Genomic DNA, 13386 nt, shown 5'->3' with positions numbered 1-13386 from the left:
GATTTTGGTTCCATTCAAATTTCACAGCCCCTGGAGTTCAGCTCAGATGTTGGTGTTAACACACTTGAATCTCACTTAATGCTGTGAATTACGGGGGTGAAAGACAGCAGCAAGAACTAACCTAAACCCAGAATTGAATACAGGTATCATTAAGCAGAAAAAAATAAAACAGGGAGATCAGATCAGATCCTTCTGTGTTTAGGAAGTGGAGCCTTTCAGGCATCTCTACCAGCTTTCACTTCAAGATGTCACTCATTCTTTGCACAATTTTCTCTTTTGTGACTAAGAAGAAATCTGGATTTCTCTCGTGGCTGGAGTACTGACAGTGTCAGACCTCTGCCTTTGGCTAGAGCTTGGGCTGACCCTGAGTCCCCTGTGAGTGCTGGCTGACTGCTTCTCTACCCCTGTGTATTTTTAGCTGTCTGGATGTTACAAATCCATCACCTTCTTCACAGCACCAGAACCCCACATGTCCTTAATGAACTCTAACAATCTAGGCAGAAGCATACAGCTGAAGGGGAATATAATGGTGGGGGCCAAATTTCTATTTCCAAGATATATAACAAGTTTCAGAGGACTACAAATTAATTCTCTATAGTAAAATAGTAATTACTTTCCAGGTGAAAAAGGTTTTGAAAACAGGGACATGAAAACAGCTCTGATGATGTGATGGATAGGTAGAGTATAAATAGGGATTTAAATACGTGGGTATTCACTCACACTGACAACACTTTCTATTCAGGGGTCTGGAGCTTCCCAAAACTACATTAGATAGGCAGATATTATTACAGATATTTTACAAACAGCTCTCTCTGTGGAGCACAGAGGGAGTAAATAATTTCTCCAAAATTGTGTAGTGAATTCAGAGAACAGAACTGAGAGCTCCTCTGACTTCTTCCTCTGAAACCACTCAGGATAAAAATCCTCCTCCCTAATACACTTCAGCCTTTTCTCATTTTCAGTAAAATTTGACTGAAAGAAAAAAAAAATCCAGACAACCATTTAAAAAGTTCTATTGCATATAACTCTCGAAAAATATAAAGGAGTGCTACTTACGCCATAACGATAACACTGAAATCCAGCCAGTTCCATGGATCCCGAAGGAAGGTGAATTCTGTCATGCAAAATCCTCTTGCCAATATTTTTATCAATGACTCAAAAGTGTAAATGCCAGTGAAAGTGTACCTGGGGAACAGAGTGGCCGAAGAAGAAAGAGAATTAGCAAGCAGCAGACAGCTGAAACTGCAGGGGCACCACTCTGGGGTTGCTCGTGTGAGTCACAGCTGCAGCACTGGGCTGTGCATGAACAGCCTTGTGTGTGGACCAAGGAACAGGTAAGGAACAGCAAAACACTCAGGACAGTCTCAGAATGAAGATAATTTCCAGCACAGGGTGTCCCTTGATGAATCTTCACTCACTAAGTCAAGCATGGACACCACCCTGCTAAGCTGGGCTGTGGGACTTCTGAACCTCTGCTATCTCCAGTGGACCAAGAGTGGATTAGGGATTCATGGAATGGTTTGGGTGGGAAGAGAGCTTAAAAATCACCTCCTTCCAACCCCCTTGCCATGAGCAGGAAACCTTCCACTAGACCAGGCTGATCAGAGATTCATCCAACCTGGTCTTGAGCACTCCCAGGGATGGGAAGTCCACAACCTCTCTGGGCAGCATTATGCCACACTCCTTGCTTTTCCAGTCGGAAGTAGGGTGGTTGCTCCCTTCATACCTCTCATCTCTTCCTGCCCAAGACATTTTGGAGATTAAAAAAATGCCACCACTTGTTTTTATCAGCGAGAAAGGGTAATTCTCCTTCAACTTCCCTTGTGTTTCACTGTCCCTGGTAAATCGCACCAGCCTTGAGAATTAAACAACAAAATGCCCTCTCCAGAAAGAATTGAAAAACTCCCATCTGACTACTGTATGTAATAATTTTTACCTGCCTGACAGTAAAGGAGACACAAGGCTAGTTTTTCCCCCCTCTGGTAAATTAAGTTATTACCAACAGCCTCTTGACTGTGACGATCTGGGCTAGAACATAGATCTTACCTTTCATAATAAAGATGACACTTGTAATAAAATTTAGCCAAATCTCTGTGGAGGACAGTAATGCCTCTGATTTACAGCTCTCAGATCTGGACTCACCCAGGGTTCTACTTGCCATCAGAGACAGAGTTCAGGGCATAAAACAGCTCTTTTTTAATGTTGCTGCCTGAGACACCTAGCCCAATGGACTGGGTATTCTAGGCCATATCTTAACAAAAGAAATAAATGTTTAGTGTCTACCATGGGCATTCCCTACCCCTTTTCTCCTAATGAAGATGCAGATGATACCAAAGCCTATTAAAAAACCTCAAACACCTCAAATCCACTAAAACACAAATCTCATAAGTCATGATGTGAAGGGCTGTCACTGCAAGCACTGGCTTGTGTTTTCTGTTCAGTGCCTAAACATCAGTTGGTGCCATCACACATTAAAAATATTTGTAACAGTTCAGACTCCTGTTTGGTAGAAAAAAGGTGTGAGCAATTGAAGGTGGCAATATAAGGAAGATCATTATGTATAAAATATATTTAGCTGTATTATACTGAACTGCAACTGGTCAAATACACAGTTATCATGCCCTCCTGCCATTGTGTTACACTGTAGTACTACTCACATGTTATAAAATCTCAGTGTGTTTCATCTTAAAATGGGGATTAGCCTGACAGTTTGGGTGCAGCAGTGGGCATTAAATGTGTCTCACAGCTCCTCTTTGACCATATACCTGAGCATTATCTTGTACCCAATTTTTTCACAGCTCCTATTTAGCTTTGCTCTGGTATTTCGAATATAGGTCACCCATGTGACAGTCTCTTTAAGCATGTGTATTTAGTAATACACACAGAAAACACATGCAAAGAACTAAAAAAAAAAATACTTAACAGTACATAAGCTCATTAAAATGATAAAGCACTTGTATTTATTCAGCATGTCAGATGGGTTTAATTGATTGTATAATCATCATCTAATTCTAAATGGATCGGGGAAAGTCCTCCAGCAACTGAACAGCTTCTTTAACAATAAAAGTCAGGGTTCTTAAAAAAAATTTTAGTGGGGGAAAGTTGAATTGATTCCTTCTTTTTTTCAAAATGGTAAGAAAAATGCTTTAATGGAAGATCTAGGACAAATATTTGCACAAGGTTATTCTTCTATCCCCTGTGAGTCTCTGAAACAGCAGAACAAAATGGATTAAATGTATCTTCTCCAAATCCAATATTAATCAATTTGAATTACAGTTCATTGGGTTATTTTGCTCCTTCAAAGTACTTGACTTTGATTTCATTCCATGCACTTGAGGAGGAAAAGCTGAGAGATATGAAGGGACACAGGAGAAGAGGAAACATGGAAGGATTCACTCCATGCTGCATGAGCCCATCTGCATTTCTGTTCTATGTTTTCTGCATGCTCTGCTTGATGCACTGATAAAATCATCCAAATTCTCCTGCTTGCAGAAGGCACAATATTATCATTTATGGTATTTCCCTCCAGAATATTTGAATTTCCAGCTGTACACCAGCTGGCCAAATTTTGATGAGATCATCACGTGGATGAGGTGTCTGTGATTCAGCAAAAAACATCATGGCAATGGTTGTGAAAGTTTTCAATAGGAGAAGGACAACATCAGGGGAAAGGACAGCACAGACATACTTGAGGGTACCACACTATACATGAAACATCCTGGGATTAGGATGTTATTGTGATGGGATGAAATATTTGGTTCAGTGCTGCCTATAATTAGTAATTTATGGCCTAGAAGATGTGCCCTGCATGATTTTATGGAACCTAAATAAGGGCATTTTACTGTATTTTCTTACAGCCCTGAGTAGACCAACCACCAGGCTATGAAGCAGCAGATGGCATTTATCATATGTCAGTCAAAAATAAAAAGTGTGTTCTGATTGGTTCAATGAGCCAAAATAATTGTTTAATGCACTGTAGGTTGATTAGCTTGTGCATCTGGTATCTGTTTCTAAAAGGAATATTTTTAAGCAACTTAAAGAAATGAAATGGGTTTTCATTTCACTGAGGTCCCTTAACCTCTTTAAAAATTAATTTTAAAACCCACAACAACAAAAAATAACCCCCTTCAAGCAGCACCTTTGCTATTTTCCCTGAAGGCTTGTCAAGCTAAAAAGACAGGAATTCTCATAGAGGTATTCCCAGATAATTTGATGCTCATAAAGTATTCCTGCCAATGATTACAGGGGAACACTTCTCATGCTGTGCTCAGTGCAGAAGGAACTTTTGCTTTCATTAAGTTTCAGATCAAGGATAGAACTAAGTCAGTTCAGGAACTATTCTCTGAAATAATTAAACTTAAGCTCCATCAGCCTATTCTGATGTGTCCAACCATCAAATCTGTTGCATGGGAACTGTGGAAGGCTGACAAGTTTCACACAGGGCTGTCCTCAATATGTGATTTCATCCAGATGTGGCATAAAAGGTGCCTTTGGCAATAAGAATGAGATTCACGGACTAAAAATGTTTACTTTGCTTACTAAGGGAGTTTTCACAGGCTAAAACAACTACCTGGAAAAACATTTTGTGAGGGCAGACACCACAGTCAGTACTGCTGGAAAGAAATTAGACAATAGCAAACAAGAGTCAAACAAGAACACAACAAAAGGAAGAGGAAGGCTGAGGTGGGGATGGGGCAGCTGTAAAGGATACTTACTCAACATATTTATTCCATGACGGAGTCTCTGATTGTGCCATGAACACACAGTTAGTTAAAATAGTGCACATAATAAACATACTGAACAATGTAAAGAGGCAAATTAAGGAAAACAATGCATTTGATACAAGAATTTATAATTTTTTGTCTTTTCACACAAGATGTGACAGCTCAATCACAATTTGCAAGTTGCTTCAAGAACTATAAGCATTTGTTTGCAAGTGCATGGGGAGACAAATAATTATATCAACATAGAAAAATGGGGGAACCTTCCCTGCTTTTTTTTTTCTTTTCCTATATCTTTTAAACATACTTTTTAGATTAAACAAATGTACTGACTCTGCAGTCCTTTGAAAGTACAATACCCCAAATTTACAGCTGTGTTGGTCAGATGACAATGTGCATAGGTGCACAACTTTGTATGAAAAGAGGGATTAGTCTCATTTAAGTATCCACAGAAAAACCTGTGTCTGCAAATTCTCACTTCATTTTTTATCCTGAAACATTTCTCAGGCAGTAGGGGAAAGTTACAAATCTGGTCTTTCTAATCTCTTTAATGGGCTTGAGGTCTCACTTTCAGTATAAAGTTTCACCAAAAGCAAGTATGAGTTTCAGAGCATTAATTTTAAGGCTTGGTCTGCAAACCTGCTGGGCAAATAGGCAGCCTTGGTCTGCAGGGCTCTCTCCTCTGCTGAGGGACCAGATTCCCTATTTGGAGGCTAAAACAAACCTCCCAAGTGCACAGTTCACACACTTTGCTGCTAAGCTGAAACCATAAACATAAAAAGCACCCTAAATCAAATTCCTGAAATTGAAGACATAATTCACTGGATGGCTCTACTAAGAGCACATGCCACTTTCTGTAAAAAAATTACAAAATATGATGGGATTCTCCTGCATCAATAACTGGTCTCATGCAACCAGGAAAATCTAACTACAGAAGATAAGGCAAAGGAAAACAGCCTGCAACCCAGTCAACAGGCAGGGACCCTTCCCTGGGAATATAGGTAAAACACAAAAATAAATTTCTTTTGCCTTTTTTTGAAAGGATTTTAAAAAAAAAAGTTTGGTTTGATTTGGTTTGGGTTGTTTTTTTTCATCTCTGTAGTTGATTCTGTTTGTGTTATTTTTTGTTTGAGAATAGTGATTGAAGGATTTAGTTTCAAACCTATGTCCTGAAATGTTTGCATTAAATTTATCCTCTTGCAGAGCCAAAATCTCTGCTGAATACAGAGTGGAATGTTTTCCAATGGGCCACATAAGCAACTGCAAGGTAAAATTGGTAGTAACCAACCTGAGGATTCCCCAGGGCCACCACAGAAGGCAGTAATTGAGCTCACAGGGACTGCTCATCTCACAAACATCTTCCACTTCTGGGCCAACACCTCCTACTGAAGGACTGGCAAGGATGTCTGATACCCACTCACATTTGCTCACATCAGCTTCAGATATATTTCTGTAAGTTTTGTCATTCTTGTTAACATAATTATTAAGTTCAAGCTGGCCTAGAAAACACTGGATTACTTTTTCAACTCCAGTGAAATGCTGTGGATGAAGCACAGGAAAGCAGAGTGCTATCTTCAGACCATGTCAAACAAATAGCATATTTCAATTCCAAGAAAATAAACTCCTCTATTGGAATTTAGGGTAACTAGTTTAATCTCTGTTTCTTTGTGATACAAACTGAATCTAACAGCTTTCCCAAATGCTCTCTTACAGGCAGGTGTCATCATCTCCTTATACAAGCACCAAAGAGAACAAACCAGAGAACACAGGTTGAGAACCTAAGGGTCAGCTCTGGGACAAGAAACACACTACAGATTCAATCTGGGTTTCATCATCAAGCTGAAAACTACAAAGAACATGAAAGAATGAAACATTTCAGCTGGTTATGCACCAAAATTAGTGGTCTGTGTTAAATTAGAAAGAGAAAACAGAAATCCCCACAGAATGGAAATTAGCATTCCTACCTGAAATCGAATGCAATTGTTTGCATTAGAAAAAGTCCATGATGATGATCTACTCAGAAAGGACAAAGCAAAGAAGATAAAACTGAGATAAGCTGTATTAGCAGCATTGTCTATTCTCTATCTTAGAACTGCTATTAAATCAAATTTTCCAAAGCCTACAAACTAAATATACTAAGCTACTCATCAGGATCCTTTCTGCAATAAATCAAACCTATTATTTCCAATTTGAGGTTACAGAATAGCCTTTGCACAAACCGATTCTAAAAGTTATAAATTTTATCTCCTAGCACAAAAATACTGAGTCAAACGCAGCACACTTCTATTCTAGACTTCATTATGATGGATAATTGTTAATTAGCAGACTGACTACTAGAGGCTCTTTAGGTGATCATTGCCAAATTACATATAATATGTGCAAGCAAAGGTTAGTCCCAATGAAGAGAATGCATAATTGGTGCTTCACAAGATCTCATTTTGCCTTATGGAAAGTGTGTAAAATAGGATGGGAGGAAAGCTGCAAGCAGAAAATATGGACAAAGATTGGAAATTCAGTAAAAAGATTATTTTTCTTTTTCTGATGCGCCACAATCTATAATTCTAGCACCAACGTAGGTCATTTTTACCAAACTTCCAGCCTGGATCAGTGGTAAAGTGAGAAAAACTAGCTATAAAACCTAGAAAAACTAGCAATTAGAATTGCTACAGATTTTATACAGGCTAGCAAACTGCTTGGAGAAACTAAGGACACCACAAAATGATCCTTGGCTTGCAGGCAAGGAGAGGAGTCTTTTAAACATGAGGCATCAAGGAAATGTTACCAGTAATTTAATCTCATTAAAAGGTGGAGATAGTTAATAAAGGTGTTAATAACAGCTAATAATGATGCAGAAGACAGAAAATGTTCATCCCATTGGGGATAAAATCCTCCATGTCCTCTGGGACAAGAATGGAGCAGGGCCACCTTCTGGGCTGCCATGTGGGCCCTGGACCATCCATGAAGCCTCACAGACCCTGAATAAGAGGAGAAATACCTAGAAGGGGTTTAAAGATACATTATTAGTTGCAACAAACATTACTAAGAGGCTGTGGGAGTTTTTCCCCTTGGAAGGGTGTATTTTTGAAAGACTGTATCTCTCAGTTTTGGCTGGATGAGCAGTGATCACATAGCAATTATCCTGCCAGACATCTCAGAGGAAGAACTCCACATACAGCCACTTAACCAGGAAATGTGACCCCCACAGCTTCTTTATGGGGTGATTTTACTCTGTCCTCTCTATTCTGTTCCACTGTTGGCCTTCATGGTGCACTCAATGGCTGGAAATTGAAATATGGCATCCACTAAAGAAGCTGCTACAGATATTTACGTGACAGGGCAGCATTTGCTAATGCTCCTTTTAGGCTTTTGCCCTGGGGAAAATAAAGATTGCTTGATTACAGTCACGCAAGAGGATAGATCTGGGTCCCAGGTCCATGTCTGGGATATTATCTGCTTCAGTACCTGCGGGTTTGGGCTCCTTTCTGCCTGGGATATTGACTGCCTGCTCAGCCACTTGGCCTTTGTATTTCAGGTTGATGCAAAAGGTCTTTATTGACAGAAAACAAATCAGTGCCTAATGCAGGATCTTCGTTGTCTCACTGGGACCGGAGTTTTTGTCTCCTGCCTGTGCCTGCCAAAGATTGGGCTGTTGGTTCTCTCAAAATTATCAACACAGGGTGATAATTTCTGTCTTTCTGGAGCTAAACTCATGTTTGCATTGAGACCTGCCACTCCCAAAATCTTACACTCCTTATCTGACCATATTTCTTTCCTGATAGACATTTCAAATGCTCTCCTGTGTGGTCTTTATCCTCAGAATTAATGTGAAAAGGGTTTCTTGATTATTTATCTTCTGTTCAACTGCTACCAAGGGCATGTAGCTCCTGTGCTACACATTCCTGTGACCTCTTGGCTTCACCAAACAATGTAGGAAAAAAGGGAGAAGAAGACAGAACAAACCTCCAAAGCTGGAGGCAACACTCTCAGTTTCTTTCTAAGCAGCTCAATTTTCAGATTCTTACTTTAGCCATACCTGGGCAAATGCATTGACCTTGATTAACTTCAGCAAGGCTGTGCTGAGGGAACTGTGCCTAAAAAACTTGGTTGGGCTCTGGGTATGCAGCAGCATGTGCTGCATTGTGTGCACACATAATCTGATCCACCAGCTCATCTCTCTGCAGAATTCTACAGTGTATTCTTAGTAACCATAATAATATCTTGGCTGATAACACATATTCATTTTTGCATAGAATTATTGCAATCAGAAGCTTCACCTGTTTTTCCTTTTGCTAGAATATCTATAGTGTCACCTTTTTTTTCTCCTCCCTGTATGGAGTGGGAATCTAATTTATTTCCCTATTTGTTTTCCCTGAAATTTAATAATTAACCAATCTTTTTAAGATGTTACCTACTTAGTATTCATTTATTCTCTGTGGTGGACATGAGCATTGCAGATGAGGGACTTCCATCACTAAAACATCACAGAATGATCAGGGCAGCATGTGAAGTCTTTGAATTATCACTGCCTGGTCTCCCATGTGCACCCCAGAGAAAGCAGCCAAGTCATGAAAAAAGGTGTGTTTTTAGTAATGTTCACACAAAGCTGAACATTTGGGTCAGTTTGGCCTTCCAGAGAGATGGGACTATGTCAGAAAATAATGTTTCTGGGGTTGTGTGAAAAAAAACAAGCCAAAACCAACCACTGTAGCCTGTCTTGCATGACTTCAGAACCAGAGCTACAGGAAATCAGGCATTGCCCTTCCATTGGAAAGTCCAGCAGGACAGTCCGTGCCTTTTTTCTTTTTTGGATAACATATCCAAATAAACAAACTAGAACAGAATCAACAGAACAATTTTTGAAATATTCTGTTTCAGGACAAAAAAAAAAATTCTGATCTGAAGCAGTTCAAAATTAAATTGTGTCGGCAGACAGTGTCACAGAGTTTTACCCCTGGGAGGGATTGCTGAAGTGCTTGGTAGCAAAGCTCTCCATCAGTTCAGATTTTCCCTGGTTTCCTTCCTTTCTGAGGTACTACACCCACTTTCCCTTCAGTAAAGATGATCAGTCCCTTCCCATCGTTTAATCCTGAGTAAACCCACCAGACTCTCCAGTGCAGTTCACATTATCTGATGGCAGCAGTATGATACAGGCATTTTTATAGCTCACATAACAATATAAAATGAAACAAACCGAAAATCCAAGTGCATTTCTGCTTGTGCAGGCAAATTCAGCCAGAAGATTTAAAACAGCTTAATGAAATAAAATGGTTTCTGACTTCAATCCATCTGTGTTTAAACCCCATATAAAATACATGAGGAGGAAAATCAACAGAAAGGATATGAATGTACCAAAATTTTAATTGCTGCTCTTCTGATTGGATGGAAAGGACTAAGTATGTACAAGGCAGGAGTGGCACTAAATCGAAAGATTGTCTTCCCTTTGTTCAGTACTATAAATGTCTGGAAAACAAAACAGAAAATGAGAACATTCAGTATTTGCATTTATGCTCAGCTTTTCCAGCCCACAGCCCACTGGGAAATTCCTGCCAGCATCTCATACTTTTCCCCCCTCCCAAGACCCCCAAAATCCTTCTCACTTGGTGAAAAGTTTTGTCCAAGGCCTTCCCTACAGAACTGACTGTCCTGACTGTCCCCCTCCACCATGGGGCTGGGAAGAGGGCAGAATCACCTTCAAAAATAAAAAAATTACCTGGAGACTGAAGTGTGGTGGAAAAAAATATGTTATGTTCTTCTTCCCTGCAGATCTCACTATGTTGTTGATACAGCTTCTCTACTTTGAACACTTTATTGCTCTCAATTTTTTCTCACCAAGCAAAAAGTGGTAGAAGGCACAGTTCCAGACTAGGATCTGACTTTGGCACTGAAGCACTCTCATTGTGCTCAGATGAATATGGCCAGAGAAAAACAATTCTCTGTTATCTTAAACCAAAAACAAAAGTTAATTGGATTCTGACCCAAATTGCAGAGCTCTGAAGATGCCCCACCAGGCATAGAGGAGCTAATATTCACTCAGAGACAGAATTGAGACACCCAATATACAAAATCTAAGCAATTCACACACCTTGAGTCTAAAAACTTCATGGCACTAAAATTGCAAATCTATATCCTGTTGCTTATGCCCAGGGATAGCAGGCAAATTAAAAGGTAAATTAATTCTGGCCCTTCCAGGTAAGTAATCTGTTTGTCTTTATCCATTTAACTTTTGTTCTGTAGCTCTAGCACCTGCCTCTACACTGTTTTAATGGAAGTACCATTATGGTCACATTAATTCATTGTTTACAGGAAATAGCATTGCCTGAAATCAGGAACAGCAGTACCTGAAAAAACTGGAAGCTGCCTAAAAAAACAAAGAGCTTCCAAGCTTCATTTTGTCCTCTGTTTTGTGAAATGCTTGGAAAGGGGAATGAACTGTAGTAAGCAACCAGCCCAGCTCTGCTGTCAACAGCCTTTTGACAGAAGCTGTTTGCACTGCTGTGGCTTTGGTCCAGGCTGCACGTGATCCCTCATCAGGTGATGCTCGCTTTGGGACAAAGTTCACCATTCTGCAAAGTGCCAGCACTGCACATGCTGCTCACACCTCCCTTCTGCTCTGCTTTGGTCATCTGAAATGGAGTTTTGCTCCTCCTCAGCAGGAGCAGAGCTGCTGCTCTCCAGGAGTGGTTGTGAAGGTGCCTCCTGCTCTTGTGCAGAGTGCTCGCACAAGGCTCAAGTCACCCAGAAGCCCTTAACATTAAGGGGCTTAAGTGATAAACAACAGACCTGTGAAGTCACAGCTCATGCAGAAGGCAAGATAGGGCAGATAAAAACCTCTGACTTAAATTAACTCAGCTACTGCTCTGCTCGTTTCAGATATTGTATATTCATTCTTAGGGTTATCTGGAAACACACAAATTTAAATTATGCTTTTTATCCCTCTTTGCCCTCCTGCTTAGATGTTTTCTGGGAGCCCTGCTCATGCCAACACTCGGATCCTTAATCTGGGAAAGAAGTATTTTTTTACTTTTTGTAGAAAGATAACAAGCAGAGCACCCAAAGCAGAGGTCATGCTTTAGCTTTAGGTTGGTGCTCACCTTACGATCATTGTAGAAAGGGTCGATGTCCTCCAAGGGCTCCCCAATGAGCTCTGGAGAAACAGTCCCATAGATATCAGGCAGCTTCTTGCAAGCTTGCAAGTCAAACTGAGGCTGAGGCTTCTCTTCCTCGCCCAGCTGCTCCCTGTATTCCTGCTTGGCATTCCTGGCGAGCTTCTCTGCAATTCGCTTCTCAATGGCAGCCAAGGACTCGGGCGTGAACCGGTGGAAGCTGTTAGTACCCGGTGGTAACAAGAAGTCAGCCATCTTTTCATCCTGCTCTGTCTTTACTGGTCTTTACTCCTAGTAGTGGAAACAGCTGAAATTAAAAAAAAAAAAAGTTATCAGAAGTTAACGGTGTGAGGAAAGCAAGGAGAACAAAGCCAGCAGAATGAAAAAAAAAATCCCACCAAACTCAACCCCCAAGGAACTCGTTATGTATTATCAGGAAGTTCTTCATCTGTTTTTATGTGGTTAATAGAACATCAAGGAAAACAAAAATGACCGAAATTGTAATTTCAATAAGAAATAACATATGATCAAATCTAAAAAGACTTTATAGATAGACTGTGGAATATTCTTAAGTTCTTCAGTCATTTGGGATCCTAAATCCAGAGAAGTAACTTAGATTCGCACAAGCTTAAGTTTCATTGAAAGCCACAGAGATTCAGATTCCTAACTCATTTTTAAAAACGCAGCTCTGGGAGTGGATGAACAATGTTCCTAAGATGACTGCAAGGCAGATCTAAATCAGCCGATGTCTGGCCACATGATGCAAAATCTAAAAATGCCCCAGCTGTTCTATTCCAAATTTAAAGAGTGAAGGGTCAAGTTTAGATTTTTAAATCCCTTTAAAAAATCTTCATAATCTCTGTCTTAGGCTTCTGTAACATAATTTTAATTTTCCTTTGGGACAGGAAATACCATCTTCAAGATATCTCCTCAGGACTTTTAAGCATTTTCTTTTCCTCCACACCCTGAAATCTGAAGGATGATGGAAGCTCAAATGTGCCTGGAAAAGCTCTGAGACCTTCATGAAAGCACACCAAGCTTCTAAGATGCTGAACAGCCACTGCTGCCAGCTTGTCATCTCTGAAAAGCAGGCTTCTTTCTTCCAAGACCAATTTGAATATCCTGGAGTTGGACTCAATGATCCTTGTGTTTTCAAGCTCAGGATATTCTTTTATTCTATGATTCTAACCCAAACCTGCAAAGCTTGATCATCTTGTCCTGATGGTACTTCAATGTTAACACTTCCAGTCTCTGCCTGAATGAAAACAAGTACGAATTTTCCCATCTCTTCAACTTACATGAATAAAACCGAGCGTGAAAAGCACAGCCGAACAAAAAGCCTTCTTGTATCTGCACTAAACAACACGGATGGCTGTGAAAATTAATGTAAAACTACTGTTTGAAAAAGGATGAAGCTTATCCCTGTTGTAGCAGCCTGCACAAATCCATCCAAGTTCACTGAAGCCCCATTTTGTAATTTAAAGTCACTTTAGAGGCATGTTTTTCCAGCGAGAGAAGCCCTCACTCCGCAACAATTAAAACTCATTTCACAGAAGAAACAC

The 13386-nt window shown here is 40.1% G+C and overlaps 1 protein-coding gene across 5 annotated transcripts in view; it reads right to left on the bottom strand.

Moving 5' to 3' along the window:
• Positions 1–13386, bottom strand: part of LOC139590792 (sodium channel protein type 5 subunit alpha-like) — a 218195-nt gene that overhangs the window by 164863 nt on the left and 39946 nt on the right. For 4 of the 5 annotated variants that reach the window (XM_071428526.1, XM_071428525.1, XM_071428527.1 and 1 more), the window contains exons 1-2: positions 4716–4800; positions 1057–1185 (exon numbers count right to left, since the gene is read on the bottom strand). In XM_071428526.1, the coding sequence (XP_071284627.1) occupies positions 1057–1185; positions 4716–4795 (209 nt within the window). In that variant the 5' untranslated portion in view covers positions 4796–4800. Of the gene's footprint in view, positions 1–1056; positions 1186–4715; positions 4806–10062; positions 10182–11812; positions 12132–13386 lie in introns of those variants that run through there. The other variant, XM_071428529.1, reaches the window with a different exon arrangement.

Source organism: Agelaius tricolor, unplaced genomic scaffold (assembly GCF_023055355.1).
Source record: "Agelaius tricolor isolate 1412-34295 unplaced genomic scaffold, bAgeTri1.0.p SCAF_6, whole genome shotgun sequence".
Taxonomy (NCBI): domain Eukaryota; kingdom Metazoa; phylum Chordata; class Aves; order Passeriformes; family Icteridae; genus Agelaius; species Agelaius tricolor.
Note: the sequence above shows the minus strand (reverse complement) of the source record. Positions and strands in the feature narration are given on the sequence as shown.